The sequence below is a fragment of the Planococcus citri genome, chromosome 3 (genome assembly GCF_950023065.1).
Source record: "Planococcus citri chromosome 3, ihPlaCitr1.1, whole genome shotgun sequence".
Taxonomy (NCBI): domain Eukaryota; kingdom Metazoa; phylum Arthropoda; class Insecta; order Hemiptera; family Pseudococcidae; genus Planococcus; species Planococcus citri.
The window spans coordinates 74,859,398-74,885,842 of record NC_088679.1 but is presented as its reverse complement, the minus strand read 5'-3'; the positions used below and the strand labels follow the sequence as shown (position 1 = coordinate 74,885,842).

The following is a 26,445-nucleotide window of genomic DNA, read 5'->3' as shown; positions in this document are numbered from 1 at the left end:
TGAGTAGATACGTTGGAGAATCACAGAAACAGTAAGCAAGAAATCCAACTTGAACTAATACAGGTGAGTTAGCTTGTACATACATCATAAGACATCTCACTTGACTCAATACATTTATGAACCTTATAAATGATAGAACCCAGCATGCTGTTTCACGATTATTTAAATTTTGATTTTTTTTGTATGAAAATTATTGACCAAAAAGGAGAACTTCAAATCGAAAATTTTCAATTTTTCAAAACACAATACCTGCCTATATAAATATTAAATAGGTATCAATTATTTAGCTCGACTTATCCAATCATTTATATTCGCATTTAATTAAACTTTTTTATGGGAAATAATTACCGCAATGATCAATTCTCGTAATTGGAAATCTTGTATGTGTACTTTTCATCAGCTTATACATATAAGTAGATACTTCATTAAAAAATTCAGTATGATTGAGTATTGCGACGAATCCGGAACGTAAGGAAAATTTGTTATTAAAAACTGCAATCAACGATTTTTGAAGTTGGAGTCGTTGCAGGGGTACGTAGAAAATTTATTCTTGAAGACCAAGTCTTCTAGCCGATTGTCTGGTGGTTTAATAATCAAAAGCCCAATCTGTTTGAAGACTTCATCAACGAGAATATATGTACTTTCTCGGTATCATTGCAGCTGCAATTACTTCAAGAAGGATTTTGGGGGTAATTTTTTGAGTTGGACTGTAATGACTAGAAAAAAATCCCTCCTCACTGCCGTTGAAAAATCGGTTGGGAAGATTTGGTCTCGGAGAATATGATTTCTCGACACCCCTGCAAACTGCAACTTCAAGAGTCGTTGAGTGTAGTTTTTAGTAAAGAATTTTTGTACGTAGCCTACCTTCCAGATTCGTCGCAATACTCAGTCATGTTGAATTTTTTAATGGAGGTTACTTATAAAAGTTATTGCTTATTGCGGTTATTTTTTCCGATAAAGAAGTTTAATTCATACAAATGAAATGAGTAACTTCGTGATTGACTTACAATTGAGTAACTTGAGCCAAGTACGTAGTACGTACAGTGCGAAGTAAATTGGGGCGGAGAGGTGTCGAATACGTGAAAAAGTCGGATGATTGATTTTTAAAAATCCGTTTTGAAAACAGTATCCCAGTCTCAAAAGTATTTGAGGTCCATTCGTCGATCTATACTATTGCAGTCAAAATCCAAGACCACTTCCATGATTCTACTGAGCGGTTGAAAAATTGCAAATCGCTTTATTTTGAGATACCTAAATTCGTTTTCTGAAAATTTTTTCTTGGCAAATTTTCGCATTAACTAAATATATTATTTAAATATTTAAAAATATCATTCCTAAAACAGGGAAAATATTTTCGGACGCAATACCTAGTGCCAATTTTTTGATCATTTTCGCCAACCAATTTTGAAAAATTGAAAAAATTGCATCAAGTTTTTAGCTATTTTTTACCTTATAGTATTTTGTAATGTTACATCTCTTCGAATAATGCAGTTTTTTTGCATTAGCTAATGTGGTACATTACACTGCACTGTTTTTTTTTTAAATCAGAGAATAATGTTATCCATTTTTCGTAGGTTTCGATATTCTATTTCAGAATGTTGGCGAACAAATTAAAACCACGTCTTCACACACTGGCGTTTTTGCTGGTTTTCATGACGTTAATGCTCTACTACATACACAATTGTGAGAAGTTCATTCAACAGCAAGTGTTATAATTTGATTCTTGTAAATTATGCTCTGACTAATCTCTCGTGAATATCTATGATTAAAAATTGCAGTAAAATTTCACCACATTTTGCTGTAGCTATCCATCAATTAATGGCTTATGAACCTATTTACGCGTGTTTTTAGATTCTGAAATATCCAGAGAAGATGTGAAACATGGATATGTGGTGTGGAGTGAATCATGTCGTATTCCAAATGTCGATCCTTATCACGAATCCATTCGAAAATTTGTGAAAGCTTGGAAACCTCTAGTATGCTCGAAACTAAAAGCCCTCACAAAAGTCATCTATAATGACACTAGTCGTACACACACCATTAAAGTTGATCAACAAGCACTTCAGGATTATTCGGTTACAATGGGTGATGTTCAATGTTGTTATTCGATATTTAGTCGAGATGAAATACGTTCTCGTCGCAATGACAATGATGACGATAGAGTTTCGTAAGTTCCCACTCATTTAAATGTACCAATACCTGTGATTTTAGATACGAGTATAAGTAAATAAGTATGTACTTCGTATATCAGATAGCCAAATCTACTTAGGTACCTACGTATACTTTTGCAGAATTTCCGAATCAATGTGCTACGGGCAAGAAACAGTTTTACCCCCAAAAGCTGAGTACATTTACGTCAAATGCACATCGCGAAACGAAAGTAAAAAACTAATCTATGAAAATATTCATTCGATGGTGATTGAAAAACAACCCTCGCCACCGAAGCCGGCTGCGGATCCGATCAAATACAGTGTTTTATTTTTTGGAATCGATTCGATTTCAAGACTGAATCTAATAAGGAGCATGCCAAAAACAGTACAGTATCTGAAAGAGAAACAATGGCTGGAACTTGAAGGATATAATAAAATAGCCGACAATACGTTTCCTAATTTAGTGGCTGCGTTATCAGGAATGAATGTCAGCCAGTTCAAATCCAGTTGTGTGAAATCGAAAATGGATGCGTTTGATGACTGCCCGTTGATATGGAAAAATTTTAAAAATGATTCTTATATCACCGCTTACAGCGAAGATTGTCCAGACATAACCATGTTCAATTATAAAAAGTACGGATTCATGAATAGTCCGACTGATTATTATACCAGGCCGTATTTGGTGGGAGCAGAGAAATATTTGGAAGTTAGGGTAAGTACATTGTACTTTACTTTAGTTCAAAACAAGGAAGTCGAGTACCTGCCTGTTGTTAAAATTCGAGGAATCACGCGAAATTTTTGAAAAAAATGTAATTAAAACCAAACGACTCGGAGTTGACCAGATGGCTAAATAAGGTGCGCATGCCATAAATTATAACGTACCTAACTATAACCAAAATAAAAATAGTTATTGGTGGTGTTGCAGAATTTTCGACATATAATTTGATTTTTTGTTTTTTTCTTGTCCCTCCAGGGAGACTGGTACGCCCATCAAAATTTGAAAAAATTGATATGGGTGTCATAAATCCAGGTATTTTCTACGTAGAATTCAATTTTTGGTTATTTTTTTCTCGTCCCCCCTCCAGGGGGGTGGTACGCTCATTGAAATTTGAAAAAAATTGAACAAAATAAGAGTAATACCAGTGCAAACTTGGATAGTTTTTTGTCAATGTGAAATTATTTCCGCATAACTCAATATGGGTCAAACTTTTCAAGTAATCAACAGTACCTAATCAAGCTATCGACATGAATTCAGGGCTGTTAAATTACCGTAATTTATTCGCTGGTAAAATACAGTAAAATACGGTATTTTACGGTATTTATGGTATTTTACGGTATTTATGGTATTTTACTAATTTGGATATGACGAGTTATTTCTTATAGTTTGACTTCGAAGTTCTGAACTTCTGACCTGCCTCTGAAGTAAATTTTCATCAGCTTTAGGTGTTATTAAAGATTATAGAAAATTTTCCATGGACATAATTTTTGGTACCTAACTTTCAAATCATAAATTTCCATGGAAATTTTGAAATTTATGAAGGAAAGATGGAAAAAAAGTGTGAATTTGGCTTTTTGGTAAATTATGGTAAAATACGGTAATAAACTTTTGGTAAAATACCGCCGTAATTTACCAACATAAATTACCTTACAGCCCTGGACATGATACAACCTTGGTTAGCTTTTTTGGGGGAACTCCGTGCTTTTTGAGTAATTTGTCCAAATGTATCAAATTACCCATGGCTATACAATGAAATTTATATCAGGATCTTGATACATGTTACCATTAATGTGTTTACTCCAGGTAATTACTTAGTTATTTCATACGTTAACAAAAAAGTACTTAATGCAAGTGAATTGTTCTTAGTTATGCCTTGCCTTGAAGTGAAAAAAATCTTCTCTAAACTAAAGTAATAATGTTTCAACTTTTTGAAAAGAATATGTGGAATATGCGCACAAAATGCGCTTATTCTTGCGCATGCGCAAGCAAAAAAAGAATATTTGCAAATTTTCCCAACACTAATGCTGAACAAAAACTTGAGAAAATTCAAAAATTTCTTTTTTTTCTCTCATATTTAAAGATCTGGTGCAGTTATTAGCCACATCAAAAAATGTTACGTGAAATTTGCTATTGAGCCCGGCAAATCTCAATTTTTAACAGTTCATTTCATTATTTAACTGATATCACTTCTCTGGATTTCATAGATTAACTAGATTCTCCATGCATTACCTTGATGAATTGTTACTTCATCCCATTTTATTCATTGATTTCACACTTCAACAATACACACCTCGTGTATGTATGAAATAACTAGGTAAAGTGTAGAAAAAATTCAATTTCACTGTATGAAATGACTGGTTATTTCATACATTACCTGGAGTAAACACATTAACTGTAACACATACCTACATTAATTTTCAAGCTGTTCTCACTCATTTACATCAAGTTGGTTGTATTGTATGTAGCACACATTTATGTATGAATCATGATATGTTTGATGATATTGTTTTCAGTGTTAACTCATAGCTGATTCAAGTTATGGATATTTCTTTGAAAACTTTGTGAAAGCTCATTTTGCAAAACCAAATGTCGTTGTATGTACCAAAATTGAGAACCACTGTTTAGCGCCAGGTTTGCAAGTTGACCAACGCAAAAATATCGTTACCTTAATGCCAAATCCGAGTATGTCCATACAAAAAAAGTACGATTTTACTCATCACTGATAAGGTTCGGATATGCTCGGAAGGGTTCGTTGAGTTGAAGTAGCAAGAATCGAAAGGGGTATAAGTCCATTTTTTTCATTTTTGAGATAATGATGGTGATTGGGGCATTGAAGTACGGCGGATCGACTGGTGTTGTCAGATTTTCGCTATCAGGTCGAGAACATGGTTTTGTCAACGTTGTTCGGTGCAAAATGGAGTATAAGTCCATCCAAGTTTGCTTACATTAATCTGTGCCTAAATAGTTGCTGATAATGACCGATGAATGCCCCTGAAAAAACAGCTGATTTTTAAAAAAAATTGAAAAAAAATTTTCCTCCATTTCAAATTTTTATGTACTGCTCGGCCGCATTTCAATCTTTTGACCTGCGATTTGCGCTGAAATAACGTGTTTGAAGGTGCGAAGAAGGCCCGTGTGGTTTCCAGTCTTGAATCGGAATTTTGGTCGCTGACCAGTGCAAACCGGTGCTAAACGGGGTATAAGTCCAAACGCGTTTTTCGGCCATTACTCCGGTACATTTAATTTTTTTTTTGACATCAGGCTTAAAAGTCGTCTCTAATGGACTCCCTTCAATGGCCTGAACCATATTTTCTAGCAGTTTGAATTTTTGGAATAAAACGGTTTTTTTCGTTTTCTGAAAAATGAAAAAAATGGACTTACCTATACCCCTTTCGATTCTTGCTACTTCAGTTCTGATTGAACATCGGTCAGCTTCGTGCATCTTCGGTGGTGCATTTTAACTGTACTCAGATGCAAATTTTTCAATTCAGGGCTTCCCAGAGTCTTATCAGTTACGCAAAACGACGACGTTTTTTTGGATGGACATACTCGGATTTAGCATTAAGGTAACGATAATTTTATATGTAATGTGAAATGAAAGTGGCACAAAAGCGGTTGTCGCTTGAAAGATTTTCTCAAGAAGTACAAGGTGTGGTTGAAAGAGAAATATACCTAATTGGATTAATGGATTTTCACCCTTTGGTTTCACCCTAGTTATACCAGGCAGAAAGCCCTACCAAGTGAAGAATATCTGAATAATATGGACTGTGGAACACACTTAACAGATTGAGGAACGGAGTCACAAGATCCAAGTACAACCTTCATAGATGGCAGTTGGCTGATGATGATCTGTGTGAATGCGGCGATGTTCAGACTGACAAGCACCTATTTGAGTGTGAATTATCAGGAAAACTCAATCCTGGAAAATTAAATGGGACACTTGACGATGACGCAGTTAGATTCCTCAAGTACTGGCAGGAGAAGGGTACTTAGATTTAGATTGAGTTTTTTTCATGTTACGTTAGGCATGTCAATGGGATACAAGAAAAAAAAATTGTTGTAGAAGTTCACCGTTCAAGTGATGTTTGATGATGTTCACCACTTTAAATACCTATAAATATTTATCAATTGCATCATTATATCACCTCCAGAGGGCAAGAAAAAAGCATCAAAAAATCGAGTTCTAGGTATGTCGAAAAACATCCAGATTTTGACACACATATCAATTTTCTTTAATTCTTTCAAATTTTGATGGGTGTATCCCCTCTTCTGGAGGAGCTGAGAAAAAAATAATCAAAAATTTGAGTTCTATATCAAAAAATGATTAGATTATGACACTCATATCAATTTTGTTCAATTTTTTCACATTTTGATGGGTGTACACTGTACACCAGCCTTTCTGGAGAGAGGACAAGAAAAAAAATAAAACAAAAAGTAGGCAATTCTTACAATGCTATTTTCATTCAAATTTTTAAACATCAGGTACATGAAAATCTATTAGAACCCAAATAAATCAATTAGAAACATTTTAGATGCTGAAAAAATCCACTTTTCTGTTTCAGAACAATGGAGGAATGCCGTATTGTTTGGGTATGTTCCCCATGGTCGAGTATCTTTTCGAATACGTAACCGAATTCACAAAACGTTTCTACCAACGACCATATTTCAATGTGTTTTGGACTAATACATTCAGTCATAGCGAGTTGAACATGCCCACAGTAATGGATCAAAGAGTAAAGGATTTCCTTCAAAGTATCGAAAACTATTTAAACTCGACCATCGTAATATTTCTCAGCGACCACGGAATGAGATGGGGTGGAATTCGTGAAACTTTTGTCGGCTGGTTAGAAGAACGAATGCCATTTCTGTACTTCTGGATACCACCTTCTTTTAAATCTACTTATCCGCAAAAATATGCCAATTTAGTGGCCAATAAAAATCGCTTATCGACTCCGTATGATTTGTACGCTACTTTGCTGGACATACTTCACGGCGAAGTGCCGAGAAAACCTGCTGGCTGTCCTGGCTGCGATACATTATTCAAAAAAATTCCGGAGGATAGGTCGTGCGAAAATGCATCGATCAGCGAACACTGGTGCACTTGTCACGCTGACTTTGAACAAGTATCGGTGAAAGAGCCGGTCGTCCAATGGGCCGCGGTTGCTGTCGTAAATCGTATAAATCAGTTTATTGATGAGAATCGGAATGCCACTTCGATAGGTAAACGATGCGCTTTTTTGAGTTTATATGAAGTACTTACCGCTCATAGTAAATTTTCTGAATCATTGAACTCTACTTCTTACCTAATTGTATTCGCGGTGAAACCTAGTGGCGCTATTTTTGAAGTCACTGTGCAATATAAGATTGATTTTGAAGTTTCCAATTTGATCAGCCGTATTAATGAATATGGTCAGCAGAGTTCTTGCGTTCCAGTTCACTCTATGCTTGAAAAGTATTGTTTTTGTGTTTGAAACAGTCACGAAAAAGCGGTACTCGTAAATACTGTGTACCTATAATAACGTTATTTATATTCCTTGCAGGGCGGGTAGAAATATCTGGTTCGCTTGTTCACCTACTTTCAAGTTTAAGTAGGTACCTATTTGAATGAAATATTTATATATTATATTAATCACCATTTTATTAAATTGAATTTCTTCCCGTTTTATATTTCATTATCTTCATGAAAATGGTGTGTATAAGAAGGATCCTACATCTGAATTCCTATAGAGTGCCATCCAAGTCGAACACTTTGTCCGGACCCTCCGGGCATGGTACGAACCAAGTCCGATGAAAAAGTAATATTCACGCTTGGTCCGGACACTTCGGAGATGGTACAAAATTGGCTGTACCAACCCCGAATTGTAAAATTTCGGACTTATTGTTACACAACATATAGATACAATTGAGTTATAATGCTCAATTTTGTTCATGAGTTGAGGGTGTACTTCGTGACGATGAAACGCATTTTATTAATGGACTGAACTAATGAAAAGGTAACGTGTTTTGAATGCATTCTGAAGTCTATACTAGAATAAATTCTGAGCATGAGAACATCGCTCAGAAGTGAAAAGAATGCCGGCGATGGGCGATCAGCATTTTTGCTCTGAAAATCACTTAGTCAAGTATGGCAGTCATTCCTTGCATTCATGTTTTATGCAATTTGCAACTCGTTTATTCCGATTGAAACAGAGCGAATGTAAGTATATTTTTCACAAAAACTGCATAGAAGAGCGCAGCTTGATGATCGAAATAGGTACCACCAACAGGGCCGGATTTAACATTAGGCCGCCCTAGGCAGGTAATAAATTCGCCGCCCTTCCCTCCCCCTCCCCATTTTTTTGGTTTGTGTGAAAATTTATGCCCACCCATAATTCAATTTTTAATGATACAATATCAATATCTGCGTAATTGAATATCAGAAACAATGCATTTCATTATTATTTTGTATAAAGCGCTGGCAGCCAAAAAATCTATTCTAATTCTAAATCCGTACTTTTTATGAAAAATGAAATACGCTCGCTAGAGCGGGAAAATAACGTAAAAAAGCAGGGGCAAAAAGGAAAAAATTGGCACATGAATTTTTTCTTTGGGAATGTGTTCGGATGGACTCTCCTACACCTGGAGGAAAATTTTTTAGGGGGTTGAAACCGGTTCCGATTCACGTTTTTTGCGTTTTACTCCGTAAATATTAGGTTTTTGAGAAAAATTACCATGACAAAAAATGTTCTTCTTCAAATTCTCGACAATTTGATACTACGCTCGATACCCATTTCTCAAGGGGGGGGGGGGTGTCCAAAAAAAGGGGTGGTAAGAGTAGGTGTTTCAAAAAAGGTCAGTCCAATAAATTGATCAAAATTACCACTTAGAATCATTCGTTTTCGCTCAATTTTTTTTACAGAGTCTACTCACCCAACTACTAATCAAACTACCATTGGTTTGTCTTCAACCCTCCTCGGGGGTTCGTGAGGGTTGCTTGATTTTTCAAGTAACGCACTACTGAATCATATATTTGAAAAACAAATCCGGACGTGCGATATATCGAATAGTATGTTTTCGAGGTCGCTGAATACGAATATGAACTTATTTTTTGCATACAACCCATGAAAGCCCCTCTGTGCCCCAAAATGGGGGTCAAAATTTTGAAAAATCGTGAAAAATCGAGTGATATATCGAATGGTACGTTTTCGAGGTCGCCGAGTGCGAATATGAACTTATTTTTTGGGTCCCACTCCCCAATGCCCCTCTGTGCCCCTTAATGGGGGTAAAAATTTTGAAAAATCGTGAAAAGTCGAGTGATATATCGACTTGAATGTTTTCAAAGTCGCTGAGCACGAATATGGCCATATTTTTTGGGCCCAACCCCGCACAGCTTCCAACTGCCCCAAAAAAAGTCAAAATTTTGAAAAAATGTGAAAAGTCGAGTGACATATTGAATGGTATGTTTTCGAAATCGCTGAGTACGAATATGAACTTATTTTTTGCCTACAACCCCTCAAAGCCGCTCTGTGCCTCAAAATGAGGGTCTGAAGTTGGTAATAATCATTCATTGAAACTTTGATGTGGAGAGAACTGAGGAGGAGAGAGGGATTCCAACCAGCAGAAAAATTTTTGAATAAAACTACGTAAACTAAAACTAAAGAGCATGCAAAAGTACCCAACAGCAAAAATTTCAATTCTAGGCATTTCAAGTCCATTTTTTAATTTTTGGTAAACTTTTTAAATCGTTGCAAAAAAATTATTTAAAAAAAATTAAAATTTCTCGTAACTAAGCAGACGTTTTAGAGTTATTTTGAGCACTTCTGGAGTCTCTTGCAGATTTCTAAAAGTTGAAATATGGATTTGACGAGACAACTGTCGCGATCTAGGAAATGGTAGTCAAAAACACCGGAACTAACGAAAGGTCCCGTTGTTATCAGCAATTTTCAACAATTTTCCTTCAATTTTCACAACATTACATTCCAATGTTTATACTGGGACCTTTCATCAGCCAATCATAAGCAAGGCGACACTAGCGTGGCGCACCTCTGTCAAGTTCCTATCTTCACAAAATGCTACCAAAAATTTTCAAAAATCTGCTGGAGGCTCTAGAACGACTCGAAATGGCTTGAAAGTGTTTTCAGACGATTTAGGGAATCGAAAATAGAATACATACCAAAACAGCTTTCTAGCTTTATTAAGTAAAAATTTTATCCTATTTGGGGGGCGTAAGGGGATTTTGAGGAATCGTAAGTAGAGCAGGAAAAAAGTGCATATTCCAGTTCAGTGTCTCAAAAACATACAAGTCGATATATCACTCGACTTTTCACAATTTTTCAAAATTTGGACTCTCATTTTGGAGCACAGAGCTGCTTTGAGGGGTTGTAGGCAAAAAATAAGTTCATATTCGTATTCAGCGACCTCGAAAACATACCATTCAATATGTCACTCGACTTTTTACATTTTATCAAAATTTTGGCCTTTTTTGGGGCAGTTGGGAGCTGTGAGGGATTGGGCCCAAAAAATATGGCCATATTCGTGCTCAGCGACTTTGAAAACATTCAAGTCGATATATCACTCGACTTTTCACGATTTTTCAAAAGTTTCACCCCCATTTAGGGGCACAGAGGGGCATTGGGGAGTGAAACCCAAAAAATAAGTTCATATAAGAAGGAAGGCAAAATTACTGCTCGAGCGAAGCGAGAGCGAAAATTTTTTTGAAAAAATGGGTTCAAGAAACGAAAAAATGTCCATTTTTGCATGTTTTATAGGGTAAAAATCAGGAGATCCAGGGTACTTTTTGCCAAATCCATACGATTTTTTTTTTTTTTTTAAGCAAAAATCTGCCGCCCCCTAAAATTTGCCGCCCTAGGCAGCTGCCTATACTGCCTATACGTAAATACGGCCCTGACCACCAAGAGAAGAAAATGAAAAAATTTTGTTACCTAAGTATAGGATTAGTTTTCTCTCACCTGAAAGTTTTTATTTACTCACGGTTTGTTGCTTTCTGAATAAAACGGTAATACGGATAATGTAAATAGAATTATTTACTGAAACTAAGTAAATGAAACAGCTTATGCTTAACGAACAAAATCACATTGAGAAAAAGAAATTGAAAAAATTGAAGTTACGACGTTCTTTCTTTGTTCTCTTCAATTCTTCAGGACTAACTTCCCTAGACTTTGGGGAGGGTGTGCTCAAATCAATGGTATGAATTTCATCAGGAATGTAAGTAAGTAACGAGTCGGTGAGTAGGGTGTGCTCAAATCAGTAGTGTGAATTTCATCAGGAATGTAAGTTGGTGGATAGGTTCAAGGTTTGGTAGGTAGGTGCTCTCTAAATTTGAAACAGTGAAATTTCACTGTTTCAAATTTAGGGAGTGGTAGTGTGTGAGGGATCATCCATTGGGGTACCTAGTTCTTTCGTATCTATCAGTAAGTACCTCCTATATTATCTATCGGTATTCTATCTTTCGATCTTCCAGTACAGCATTATACCTACCGGTACCTATGATATCTACGGGTAGTATATCCATCGTATCTACGGGTAGTATATCCATCGTATCTACGGGTAGTATAGTCGTCGTATCTACGGGTAGTATCATATCTACCATATCTACGGGTAGTATAGTCGTCGTATCTACGGGTAGTATCATATCTACCATATCTAAGGGTAGTATATCGATCGTCATTATATCTTTCAGTATTATCGTATCTATTGGTGCGCCGTAAATCACGTTTGCGGATTCTTCCAGATTCGATCTGCAACAAAGACATTGATGTTCCTTTCTTTGATTTTGAGTTTAATAATGAATAGGTACAAGCAAAGTACTCGTATATTGATAACTGAAAGGCCACTACTCAACAACATTGATAATTCATAACTCAAGTATATACAAAATTTACACTTACTCCTGGAACTACTGCAATAACATACAGAATCAGTATACTGATCGCAAAAATTGTAATTTTACTCATGCTTGGTTTTTCTTTTACTTCTGTGTAGGTACAAAGAATTGTGATGAAATGGTGAGTACCTATCTGAAATATACAAGAAAAGTGAAGGTTTAGAGATATATATCGCATAGTACCTAATGCACACAAATGTCCATGATTTTCACATTAAAAAAAAAAAATCAGGTAATTGACTATGCCCAATTGCCCACGTTAAACTATAAAATATTACACACCTCTGATCAAAAAACATGAAAATTAAAAATGATTTTTTCACATAATATTCTATCTACCTATATAAGAGCATAAAAAGCATAATTTTGTAGATATTTTTAAGTACATTTTTAAAGGAATTTTTCCCATTCTTAGGTAATACTTTCACTCAATTTCAAATTTTGTAATTTATTTGAACAATTTTTCATTTTTTTTCAGAAAATTTTTCAACAAAATGTGGGTAAGAACATGAGCAAATCTTTTGAAAAATGAAATTGACAATGTTCCAATCCTCTGAATCCCCCCTCCCTCCACCACCAAAATTTCCAATGGTGAACAAGTTTGTGTTTTTTGTTCTTTCTTGAATTCAAACTTGATAAAATAAAACGCTGTATTTTGCATTTTTGTGTATGAAATTCGTTAGTATTACAATTTTTATGCGATGTTGTTAAAATCCTTTGTACATAAAACAACATTCGTATCGTTGGGGAATATTTTTAAAGTTTCAGAGCATTTTTAACATTTTTTAGGGAATTTGTAAGAGTATACTGATTAAGGTTATTTTTTGTAATATTGTATTTATTTTGACTTCTCTCAGTACCATCTCCAGCTATTTTAGTTTTGAAAAAGGTTTGGAAGATTTTGAAAACATGCGTAATATGAGATGCCGATTCTTAGATGAACTCGTAAAAAATCAGTTGCCTGTGTTATATCATGAATATTTACTTACATGAAGTGATAAATCTACGGCACGTACCTATCTATTCTTTCTATTTCAACTTTAAAAACAATTAGGTACACCAATTGTGAAATGTAACATACCCAGTGATTGAATTCTTATAATCAAGTACGTGCATACTATACGTACATAGTGCAAATTAATTTCTCGCGATAGGTATTAAAAATTAATTTATTTTCAAGGTTCAGTCAACCATCGATCTACATAATTATTATATTGTTTTTCTGACCCATTTCGGTTATTTCTGGAATTAGGTACCGATTGTATATTTTATACGGGAATGTGTGCTTGAAAAAGTAATTTTCAGAAGCAGTTACCATGCTAGTGCATAAAAGTACTCAAATTTTAAATGGGTGTATGAACTGAACGATATGGTGTAGGTAATCATCGTTGAAATTTTTTTTTAAAATCGGAAAAATAATGTGTTGTTACTAGTTAGGTACCTACCCAAATTGAAGAGAGTTACAAGATACTACTTAAACGATCAAAATTGGCGAGATCTACACGTTGGTACACGCTCACCTATGGCTGTCATACTACCTGTGGCTGGTGAACTTGAAAACCATTGGATTACCAGAAAATTTGAAAATTCTCAACGTTGATTATAATCGTTACACAATACACACGGGTGGACGTTGAAAAGGTTCAAAATTAGAAGAAATCAGTGCTATAGGAAATAGGCTGAGAAATCTGCCACAACTGTCGACTTCACCTCCACTAAAAACATTACGTTTAAGCCATAATCCTTTGCAAGATATGACCATTATCGATTTAGCACAGTTTTGCAATCTACGTTTATTAAAAGTAAAATTTCCGGATAATAGTTTTTATACGAATGAAGACGGATTCTGTGAATGCGTGATGTTAAAACGATTCGCCGAAGATGAAGAAGTTGAACTTGAAGGATTAGAAAACGTCAACTGCTTTGCATCTGGTAAATCTTAAGATGGTTTCTGGACCAATATTTGAATTAGTTCGACCTAGCTTGTGGCATTTGTACGAATATGTTCGACTCGATGTATTTCAACGGGAGATGTCGATGAATCCGAGTGTCCTGATGATATATTTAAAGAAGCGAAACGTAGAAAGAAAAACTGTCCCCTGCCCATATCAGCATTCACAATTGCAATAAACGTCTTCATCGTTGGTTTAATTTTACTGTTATTACTGCTGCGGTTTAATTTGTAATACGTTTCTATCGCAAGGAAATAGGAATCCTCGGCCAGTGAGTAAATTACAATTTTTTCATTAAATACTGCCTGTACCCATCTTTGCAGTCACTCTAATAGGTTCACATTTTTTTTGAAAGCTTACAGTGAGGCTCAGAAGCATCGTCCATAAATTTGGAAGAGACCGAAAAGGGCTTAGACCAAAAATCGCAACTTGGGAAAAGTGACTCCGGTTCGAGTTCTGAAGGATGAATTTCATTTTTCCTTTCCCTAAAAATGACAGAAAACAAATTGAAATTGTATTGATTTTCACTTTTTGGGAGCTGATGATCAACTGAACGCCTCATTTATTGGAATGATCAGTGCTAGAGATTCATTGCTATCAATCAACTTGATACCAATTTCCAAATATTTTATGATGTTTTACCATAAAATTTGAAAATGCATAAGGGTAAGGGCACCAATTATGGACCAGTCCGCAATATGGACCAGCACCCGTTCTCGTTGGTAATTAGCGCAATCTGTCAGGAAAAAATGTATTCTGATGTATTTTTCATCAAAAAAACGAATGAGACAAAAATTACAACTGTAAAGTCAAAACTCGCTGAGAAATTTACAAAAAACTGTTTTGAGACACTGAAAATTTTTTTTAGTGTGTTTTTCAACTTTTATTAAAATATATATGTGGTGTAATTTTCTAAATGTCATTGATGTTTATAATATCAAAAAAGGATGTAGTTTCTGCTGGAGTGATCAGTTTTTGCTAAAAATGAGGGTATGTACAGAAATTTTTGGTGCAAAGTTTTTTTTTATGGGGTGCGCTAATATGGACCACCTGTGATATTGAATTTTTTACTCATTTTTTACAGCCGCTGAAAAGGGAAATGCTTGAAATACTTTTTTTTGTTCATTTTTACTAATAAATATGATGTTTTGAAACGTAAAAATATGTTTATTTTGAAATTATTCTTTAGGTGGTCCATATTAGGCATCCAAAATTTTGAACTGTCATTTTGACACTTGTCATTCAACAATTTGAAAAAAATATTCAAAATTAACCTGAACTGCTTAGAATAGGTTTTTTTGTTCATTTCTACAAATAAATATGACCTTTTGAAAAATGTGAAAGTATGTTCATTTTGAAATTTTATAGGTGGTCCATATTAGGCGTCCAAAATTTCAAATTGTCATTTTGACACTCATCACTCAACAACAAAAAAAACATACTTAAAGTTGACCTTCACCCCTGAAGTTGTGTACAGTGTTAGTGGAAGGATGGAACTTCATTTTAAGCCTTTGTGGAGGTTTCTACCTCCTATAGTTTTCAAGTGGCAATCCTCCAAAAAAAAGTAGTCCATATTTGGTGCCTCTACCCTTAGGTATATTTTAGTTTTCAATTAATTTGATTTTGCCAAAAATACATAATTATCTACCCTGGTATTTATACTTATTTATGGAATACTCATATGAACATTTTTTAAAAGCAGCCAGTGTTGAATTTTTTGATTTTTTTTAAAATTAATTTCTTCTCATAGAAATTTATAAGTTTACATTTCGTTGAGAGTTTATCGTGCGGATGAAGAAAATTTAATCCAAGATTTCGGTGTCCGAAATTACTGAATCTGGCTCTAAAATTGAAGACTAAAACAACTTGGAATGAAAGAAACTTCAAAAATAATACAAAATTGATTTGAAAAATAGTACCACGCTACGTTACTTTCAAAATATTGACGAATTAATCGCTTTCCTTCATCATTTGTAAGCATTGAATTTATACTTAATCAATCCTTTTCAACGTGTCAAAGATTTATGATGATTAGGAAGGATTTTTCGATGTTATCCTAATTATAAAAAGTCGGTATAAAAGATCAGATAATTCAAGTCAATAATTATTGAAATATTTAAAAAACACGTTTTACTACACCTTGTAACTGAATTAGTAAAAATATCTACTTTACAAATATTTGGAATACACGTGAATATGACATTGAAGTGTTAGAAATCGGTCATTGTCTCATTTGGAAAGGCAGTTATTGTTCCATCTTCATACAAAGATAAGTTTTCCATCTTTTGTAAATTTAATAGTTTTTCCATTTGAATGCATCATTGTTCCATTTGAAAATTTTGCAATTGTTCCATTTGGAAATTTCTCTACACACTGAAAAATGAGTAAAGTATGAATTCATCATTCATCAAAAAAGTTGTACAAATCATCTTTCTGTATATTATCAAAAGAGCCGCCCCCAAAGAATCACTCATATTGTATGAAGTGCCACTTACTGTAACATCCGTGCCAGGATAGTACAATTCTGTTTTGCTGCAGTTTCCAAATCCGCTCCAGCGCTGCAACAAAGACATCGATATTTGCTTTGATTTTAAGATATACATATTAAGTAGTATAATATGATTACAGGCACGCATTGGGTAACAAAAAAAAGTGCGCGCATAAGATCAAAATCTTCTCTCCCAAATTTAATTGTGATGAATATTTTGACATTTTGTGACACTACCAGTAGACTTGATTAAACATCTAACACCGGAGTACGAAAAGGAGCTGCTGAAGATTATAAATGAAATAAGTATACGATAAAGGTACGCTGTCTAAGGATTTCAAAGCAGTAAACTTCTTACCAATACCAAAGAACAACTCGCAAAAATGCTCTGAATATAGAACCATCGCATTAATGAGCCACGCACTGAAGCTACTACTATCCATCATAAATGCCAGAATTGAAAAGAAGATAGATGAAAATGTAAGTGAAACACAATATGGATTTGTAGCGAAAAAAGGGATGAGAGATGCAAAATTGCCCTGCTGAAAGTGATCATTTAAAGAGCACTGAATGCAAACAGGGAAATGATTGCTTGCTTTGTCGATTATGAGAAAGCAGTTGATTGTGTCAACCATGAGAGGATGTTGGAGTTCCTGAAGAAATACAGTATTGATGGCAAAGACCTGCACATAATCAAGAACCTGTACTGGGAGCAGCAGCAGAGTGCAAACATCAAGTTTGGAACTGAGTACTTGGAGAACAGATGTGGTGTAAAGAGAGGTGTGAGACAAGGATGCCCCATTGCCTCCTTTCACCTAGGTTGTTCAACGTGTACGCAGAAGAAATAATAAGAGAAGTGCGAATCAAACAAATGGGATTCAAGATCAACGGCAAGAGAATAAATGAAATAAGTTATGCAGACGACAAAGTGATCCTTGCTGGGACAGAAGCACAGATGCAAAAAATGATCAACCAAATCAACAGTGCTGGATTAGAATATGGAATGAAAATAAACACAGGCAAGACCAAGGTAATGAGATTTACAAAAGGAGACGCCGAAGAGGTCATCAATTCAGATACCTTTTGAGATGTGGTGCTATCAAAGGCCACTATGGATCTCATGTAACGACTTCATTACCAACCAGGTAGTATTAACAAGAATAGGAGAGGCGCGGAAAGTCGTAGTAGAAGATATAAAGAATAGAAAGCTAAAGCATTTAGCTCATAAAATATGAGAAAACTACTATCAAGTTCTCGTTCCCGAAATCATTTCAGACATCCTGTCAGACTTTAGAACACTTGAAAAAACAAGCCTGCAGACTATAATTTTAATTGATAACATTGAATTTACTGGTAATTTTTGGTCGACAACTGATAACTAATTTTTTCATGCTAGTGGAAATTCAAGAAAAAATGACAAGAGGGAAGAAATGATTGGAGATGCTAACAACAAACTCACCGGCCAACTCTCCCAGTAAGACCCTGAAAGAAACTATCAGATACATACGCTAGAAACCTGCTAATATAGATGGAAGTATACGCTATCTCCTGTAAAGGAGTGCGACCACGACGACAATGACGCATTCACTGAGGTGAACTGTCACAAAACAAAAACCAGTCTGCTGGAATTCAAGTTCACTGCACAATGCACATGGTGCCATTATGATATACTTTATGGCCAAGCATGTTTATGCGGTACTTTACGGTTACGTATGAGTGGTAACACTGCGTCTAGCTCCCACTAGCAATGCCGATGGGCGTGGCTATGTGGCAGTAGCCGAGCCGAAGCGCGAAGCTACAAGAGACTAGAACGTCAGTAGTTGAGCTGTCTCGCTCCTACTAGGTTGCCTTCTCGGTTGCCTAGTAGGACTTGATGGTTGTGCTATTCCTTGTGTGTTGGGCTGTCTCGCTCTTACAAGGTCGCCATCTGCGGTGACCTTGTATGTGGTGTGGTTCGCGGTTATGTTTGTTGCCTGTCTCGGCAGTGTAACTGACATAGGGCAATGTGCTTTGTGGTCTTTGTCTGATGGTTAATTCCATCACCGTGGCCTGTCTCGGCACACTCGCGTATCCTTCGGGGTACAATGTTAGGGAATATGTCTTATAGGGAGTGTCGCGTTCGTGCTCTGCGTGATCGCCGCCGCGTTAATGGTCTATCGGTTCAGCTGATTAGGGAGTGCCGCGTACGTGAATCGAAAGGCGAATGTTCATTATTGGCCATTTCGCGTGTTCGTCCACTGGCTGTTTCGCGTATCGCCGCCGGGTTAAAGATACTACATCATTCGAGAGCTGAGTGTTCTATTAGGGAGTTCTGTGAATTTAGTGAAATACCTTGTTCGCCTCACAAGATAAGTCTTTTAGGGAGATGCGATAGATTACTGCATCAAGTCTGGTTAGGGAAAGCTGTATTCAGCACTTATGGCACAACTTCGGTTGTGTGAACGACTCATGTGGGAGTGGTCCTGCGTAGGCTAGCCCCATGACGACTTTGCGAGGTGGTTTTGTACCCTCCAGGTAATGGATAGGGCTATTATGACTTAAGTGGCATAATAGTACGCCTATCACCCCAAGCGGTGAAGCTCTAGTTTCCGCGAGCCTGATGACGTAAGTAGTAGGAGACACACCCAGTAGTAGGAATGCGGGGGAGGTGAGCATCTGAAGCATCGGTGTGGTAGTTAGCAGTTGATTCTTCAACCGCAGGCATCGATTGGTAGCTATTATGTAAAGGTAGTAGAGTGGATACTTCCACGACCCTGGCTCGGGCAAAACCCTATCACCTATAGTGATATTTCCTAGATCTATTACTATAGGTGAACCCTCATATCTCTATACCTATAACGGTGTAGATTTATTTAATACCTTTACACCATATTTTTTGCACTATGGCCATATAATGAAATTTTGGATTCATTCATACCTTCCAAAAAAGATAACTCTTTGGCATGGGCGATTAATTTCATTGAAAACGCCAGGGGAGGCTTTTAAAAACATTTCCCAGCAAAAAAACCTTTACTTATAGACCATGTTAACTTCAGACAGAATGTAATACTATTGAAACGTCAAAAAGTGTTGATTATTTTCAACATTTTTAAAAGTCTGGCATAATTTCAAAATTTTATCTGAATTCTCCCAAATTTTTAAAAGTAGACAAAATAATGTAAAAGCAGAAGAATAGCTATGATTGCTTTTAAGTAAATACCTAACTATTGTTTCGAAAGTCTAGCAGGCAGTGCAACCGTTGCCCTAATGTTGATACATCATCACATATGACTGATGGTAATTTACATGTAAAGCATGAAATTTACATTAATCGGAAAAGTCTTAAGGCTAAATCAAATAATCTCTCTGCATTATGATTCGATCAAAAGTACTACCAACTTGAATAATTTCTTACCCATTTTACATTGGGATCATAAACTGCGTTTGCTATTTTCTCGACAGCTCTGCTATGAATTTCAATCTGCAACAAAGACATCGATGTAAGTACGTTCCTTTTCTTTAATTTGATACTTACGAATACAGACATGCTGGTAACTGAAAAGTCACCTCCCATATCCAACTTTTTGAGTATATTGACATTAGATCGTCACACAAAAGTTAAACTTACTACCGGAAGTACCGCAACGCAGGCAATCAATAAGCAAATCGCAAAAGTTGTAATTTTATACATTTTTTTTTTTTTTACTGCTGTGCGAAGAATTGTGAGTGAAGGATATGAATCTGAAAACTATAAGGAAGGTACAACTACAGGTTGCATACACGTGAATTTCACATACAAAAATAAGACTGCTGGTAATTGACTATGGAATATAGCTTAGCTACTCGTACTTGATACCTTTGCTTGAAATAACTATTACATGCCTTTATGAAAAAACATTAAATTAACAACAGCAGTTGAAAACGAACTCCAACATTTTAATTGTCTTTTGATTAATATTAAGTACTCTAGGGTAACCACATGCTTGCAATTCAACCAGCACACAGTTTTGTTTTTTAATTTTTTCTCAGAATTCCTGACATTTGATTGTCAGATGACGAACCCAACGACTTTTTGACGGATAACTCTTGCTGCTTACTAGTATGATGGGAAACACTATTTTACTGTTAACTATAGGCACATTTTTTAAATTTTTTGAGAGAGGACAAAATGGGTGAAAACTCGAAATTTTGATATCTTTGGATACCTTTAGAACCCATACATTTTCAATACAGCAGCCACAAAAATGAAAATTCAAGCGGTATTAGTTCCATACATCAATTATAACAGTTTCAGGCAAATATCGTTCCAATGTCCCTCAGTTTTTAGCAATTTTGATGAAAAAAAACATTGATTGAACGATTATGAAGGCGTGTGTAACAGGTCGATTTCTAGATCGCTGCAAATAACTAAAGAAGCAGTTATTTCAAAATACTTACCGCCTGGAGTTGATGGATCTACACCACGTACCCTTTCTACTTACTACAAGTTTGTAGAAAATTGTACCTTCCAAATGTGACTATAATACAACGACTAGTAGTTCAATTATTGTTTGAAGCATATTTATGTACTAACCATAGGTAGGTGATGAAATTCCACTTATACATATACACGCACGGTGCAAATGAACCTCACGCGACAGTTGTTAAAATCTAATCAATTTTCAAGGTTCGGTTAATCAGCAATTATACGGAATATTTTGGCAATCCAAACTATTTTTGGTTTATTAACATTCATCTTAAGTCCTTACTGAATACAGTGTGCGAATTATGTTACACGGCGCAGTTATTGTTTCAATTTAATTAATTTTCATGGTGATCCATTTTTGGTTTATTATGCCAATCGCAATAGTTATTTCTGGGATTAGGTAAATGTATATTTTATGTGGAAATGTGTGTTAAAAAAATAGATTTCCTAAAACAATGTAATTAGTAGTACGTACCTACATTAAGTAATCGTACAAAAAAGTCATTCCAATTTTTATTGCGTGTAAGGTGTGCTATATCATCAGAATATTAATCATATAGTTGCAAAATTCTTTAAAACATGAAAAAATAATGGTTAGATAAGTAGGTAAGTAGGTACCAAAGTTTATCTACCTGAATTGAAAGGGGTTAAAAATTGTACTTCTTAAACGTATGAGGCAAAACCTCCTCTTCCAGAGAAGTTTTAACTGATGGAATGGATATGTTTTTTGCTCCCTTTCCAGTAATGTTTTAAATCATGGGTAGGTAAATAGTTATGTTTTTTGCCTCAGTGCCTCAGTCAACTCCATGTTTAGAATTTCAAATAAAAAAAATATAATGCCTGAAAAATATCGAATAGTGATTCTTAATTTTTGACATTATAGCAATTCAGTAATGTTTTTTCAATTTGTCTGATGTCTAAAATTCCACTTCAACGCGAACATAAATTTCAGAAATTTAACGTTTTCTCTGAAGTTTTCAAAAGTCTGAAATTATGTACAGAATTCATCGCAATTTTTCTCATGTTCTCAGAAGTCAGACAATATGTAGGTAGGTAGGTAGTAGGTACTTAATATTGTAAAATCAACTATCCTTGGAAACAGCGACTATTCTGACCTGCAGTACCATACACTTTGCGCAGTTCCAAAAATGTCTATTGTAGCTAGTGCTGAAAATATTTGCGATGTTCCTATAGAATAAGTAACTGCCAACTATCAGACAACAAAAAAAAAAAAAACAATTTTTTGCGACAAAAAAGCTTACTTTCATGTAAAAAATACTCACTTTCTGAAAATTTTGGACAACAACACTTTTTTTTGCAATTTTTGCAGTTTCAATTTTCAAAAAATTGAAAAAAAACTTTTATGGCAAACATCAATAAGAATAAAATGAGTTAATGTTGTGGGCCTTCAGCCTTGGGCATTCTTCTAATTTCAGCTGATATTTTACCTATAAAAATTTTAACTTCTGAAGTGAAAAACAATCAGCCTCAGCGAAGCTCTCAAAAATTGAGAGATGCAAAATTTTTAAACGGAAAACGATTAGCCAAGGTGAAACGAGGGCAAAACCTATCAAAAATGTATGATTCTAGTATTAGATATCATTCTTTTTAGTCTTGTTTCCATGAAGAAAAGATGTCAATTTCAGAATAATGAAGAAACTGGCCCTAGAGCGAAGTGAGGACAGAAGCTCTCAAAAATTCATAATTCAAGAACTAAATAATAGGCGTAGGTATCTTTGAAGACGTAAAAATATAATTTTTCTGGTTTCAACATTTTAAAAATTTATTAATTCTAAGATTAAAAAATCATTTTTTTAGTCTTGTTCTCTGAAAGAAATGTCAATTTCAGAAAAGTGAAGAAACTTAGGCCCTAGTGCGAAGCGAGGGCAGAAGCTCTCAAAAATTCCTAATTCATGAACTAAATAATATATTTTTAGATGCAAGAAAACGAGTTTTCTGGTTTCAAGATTTTAAAAATTTGAAAAATAAATTTCAAAAAATTTCAGTTTTGGAAAAAAAAAGTAGGTAATTGCGAGTGCAAAAGCTTTTGAAAATTTATAAATCAAAAAATGAAACGCCTTTGTTTTGGACTTAATTAAAATGTCAAGGTTTGAATTTTTAAATAAAGGCATGAAATTCGAATTCCTTCATTATAAAACTTAAAATCGGACTTTGCACAACACAAATTGTACCAAGTCGAACACTTGGTCCGGACCCTCCGGGCATGGTACGAACAAAGCCCGCGGATGAAAAAGTATTACTCACGCTTAGTCCGGACACTTCGGAGATGGTACAAAATTGGCTGTACCGTCCCCGAATGGTACTTGGTACCTAACATATATAATATATAGAACATTTCAGTCAAGGTTATATGGTTTCCGGTTCCAAAATTTTCGATTTGGTCAAGGTCATAGATAAATAGTATGTTTTTTTTTATTTTAATTTTTTACACCAATTCTCGAAAAACTATTTTTTGGACTTTTTTTGAATCTCTTTTTTAAATACTTACTTTTTAATATAATTTCTACACAAACTTTCAAATAAAAAGAAACATTATGAAGTCTTCTCAATACAAGCATAAAATTCAAAATCAATTTTCAAAAACTACTAGGTACTTACCCTAGCAGATTCTTATGGTTTGCCGAAGCCGATATCCATGTAAAAAAAATATTGGCCAAAAATTTTTGGGCAATTCCGGAAATACCTAGGGGTTTTCGTCCAGTAGAATTAGCAAAAAAATAGGCTCTATAGTGAATCTCTAGGTGGCAAGCTGATTTTTGGTATAGTGGTCCATTTTGATGTCCTGAAAACGAATCCGAGGAGTCCCCTACTGTCCCGGGTGTGCTTTCCCCCAAATTGTGGATCTTAGCCCCCCAAAATCGGTTTTTGACCAATTCATCGGAAAATATCGACTCTAGCGCAAAAATGGTTGAAGAATGTTGTTCTACGTCAAATTTCCCATCATATGAGCCATGTATCGATTTTCCAGCCCCAAGGGGGGTGGACCTACGGCGCTTTGAACATAAAGGGGTCTGTAATAGCGCTATTACATTGATTATTAATATTGGTCGTAATATTTTTAATCGTTTAAAAATGATATGGGGTACTTCTTTTTGTTCTTCTGAGATACAGAACGGACTACAGCGTCACCCCTTCCCCCTCCCCCTCACCATTCAGTTATCTGTCGATATAACGTACGTCCGGTGAATTGAAATGTATCTACAAAAAAGTGTAAAAATGTTCTCACAATGTGCAAATCTCTAGGTATGAAATTTCCAATTCAATCTCAATAGGAAACGTAAAAATTTGAGATTAGATGGGTACCTCAATCATTTAAATCAAATGTATGTACGTATAAAAGCCAAAAAAGGTCTTCGCAACATTTTTTTCAATTTTAGATTTCAACTTCAACGTGTTTCCCTGAAAGTCCAATTGCAAGAAGATTTTCAAATTTTAATCACTGATTTAGAATCTCTTATGTAATTCTTCTGAAATCCCTTACTCAGTTTTGCTTCAAGTTCACTCGCTAGTCATTCTTGAGAAACGAGTCTCCAAGGTTTGGTTGTTTTGCAAAAAAACGAAAATATGAAGTGTGAAGATAACAAGAATTTCCCTTCCCTCCCTTCTCCTCCAAACTTTTAGATGTTTGAGATGAAAATTATTTTTTTTTAGCAAGACTGTTGAAGGGAACACCTTTAAAAAGAGGTAAGTAGGTAGAGGGCATTTCTGGTTCAATGTTACCAAATGTGATAGGGCCTCTCAGATAAATTTGGGAAGGTGGGAGGGGAGGAGGGAGTCTTCATCATAATGTTTTATCAGACGAATTATTTGACTTCTGTTACAAGATGTATTTTCCAACCCGTACGGAAAAAAACCATGGTTTACTATAGTCAACTTTAGTTACTATAAAGATTTTTGTAGTCAACTATAGTAAGTCAAAGTCAGCTATAGTAACTATGAAAATTTTCATGGTCAACTATAGTTACCATGATAAATTTTTGTAGTCAGCATAGTAAGTTGTAGCCAACTATAGTAACTACAAAAATTTTTGTAGTCAACTCTATGATGACGCAAAAATTTTATAAAATTCACGGTGAAAATCATTTAAAAAAAGAAAGATTCAAAGAGAAACATGTGTTTTCTTTGAAGTACCTAAGTAAAGTAATATACCTAGATCTGAAATGATTCGTGATTCGAAAAGTTCAACGATTCGTGTTGATGATTATTCGGATCATTTTTTCTACTTTTAATTAAATTTTTGAACGTTTTCTACCTGATAAGAATTGCGTTTTTTGATATCATGTCCAACCTCAATTTCGATTAAGTAAAGTTTATTTACAATTTAATAAATTCGCTCAGGTAGTACCTTTGGAAAGAAAATGACTGATAGAAAAAAACAACGAAAGGACAAAATAACTGATTTCTAAAAAAAAAATCGATTCACACTTTATTTGAAGGCATGAGATTATGACGCAATTTGTGGAAAAAAAATCGAACACACATTTTGTATCTAAATTCAGATCGTTTTTTTGTGTGTTTTTGAAGGACTTTGCACCATAAACCTGTAGGTATAAAAAATTTTCAAAATGAAATGTTAAAAAATTTTCATCCGGTGTTTTGGCAAAAAATAAATAATTTTTTTTCAAATTATCACACTTTATACCAAAATTTTAACTCAGTTTTTTTTTTCAAGTCATAGTACATATACCCAAATAAATTATTCATCAATTCATCAAAAATTATTCATCATTGGTATTCAAAACAATGTTCATCAACTTTCAAAAAAAAAAAAAAAAAAAAATCAAAGAGTTGAAAAATTTATAAGTCCAGAAAAATAATGAATATATGCACAAATAAACCCCTATCTTTCAAGCAGCGCAGTGGCCGAGTGGGTTAGGCAGGTGGAACGTTCAGCAATACATGTCACGACGCGAGGGTCAAGGGATCGAGCCCCGCCGGAGACAAAATTTTTTGAAATTTTTTTTTCGTTTTTTGGATTTATTGGCTTACAATGCCTGAAAATACAGAATTCATCGATGGGCATTCCATTATTGGTGTTTTTATGCTATTTTTTACCTAAAATTTTGGTACTACACCATACTATACAATACTATGATTTACTATAGTAACTGTAGTCGCGAAAATACCATGGTTTACTATAGTACTTTTTTCTCATAGTCAACCATGGTTTTTTTCCGTACGGGAAGTGTTTAGATAACTCTTCAATCCTTCTCTATCCCTTTCCACCTCACTTTTTCACTGAATGTGATTTTCTGTCTTCGTTGAAGACTCCCTCCTCTCCTCACGCCCCCCTTTCAAATTTATCTAAGGATTTATATAATTACTTATCTACCTAATTTCAAATTTTTACGTTTCATTGAATTGGAAATTTCATACCTAGAGATTTGCACATTGTGAGAACGAGAAAGTAGGTACCTATTCAATGTTTTAGGTTCACTCCTCACCCCTCTGGGGCAAGAAATATGAACGAAGGTTCATTTTATGGAAAATTTTATGGATTAGAACATAA

At 34.9% G+C, this 26,445-nt stretch overlaps 1 protein-coding gene and 2 long non-coding RNA genes across 3 annotated transcripts; 1 reads left to right on the top strand and 2 right to left on the bottom strand.

Annotated features, from left to right (window-relative positions):
• Positions 1-458: 458 nt before the first annotated feature.
• LOC135839194 (uncharacterized) lies at positions 459-7,776 on the top strand. The gene is made up of 4 exons (XM_065355095.1): positions 459-1,683; positions 1,852-2,167; positions 2,292-2,862; positions 6,711-7,776. Exons 1-4 carry the CDS (start codon positions 1,596-1,598, stop codon positions 7,617-7,619), a joined length of 1,884 nt encoding a protein of 627 aa, XP_065211167.1. The 5' UTR covers positions 459-1,595; the 3' UTR covers positions 7,620-7,776.
• A 3,377-nt stretch (positions 7,777-11,153) lies between these two features.
• On the bottom strand, positions 11,154-13,170 carry LOC135839192 (uncharacterized). Its single transcript, XR_010557555.1, has 3 exons — positions 13,021-13,170; positions 12,036-12,164; positions 11,154-11,885 (listed from the first exon to the last, which is right to left on the bottom strand). It is a non-coding gene; the product is annotated as an uncharacterized LOC135839192 (long non-coding RNA).
• Positions 13,171-16,087: 2,917 nt separating this feature from the next.
• Positions 16,088-21,017, bottom strand: LOC135839191 (uncharacterized). Its single transcript, XR_010557554.1, has 5 exons — positions 20,888-21,017; positions 20,079-20,198; positions 19,866-19,931; positions 16,479-16,541; positions 16,088-16,356 (listed from the first exon to the last, which is right to left on the bottom strand). It is a non-coding gene; the product is annotated as an uncharacterized LOC135839191 (long non-coding RNA).
• Positions 21,018-26,445: the final 5,428 nt, after the last annotated feature.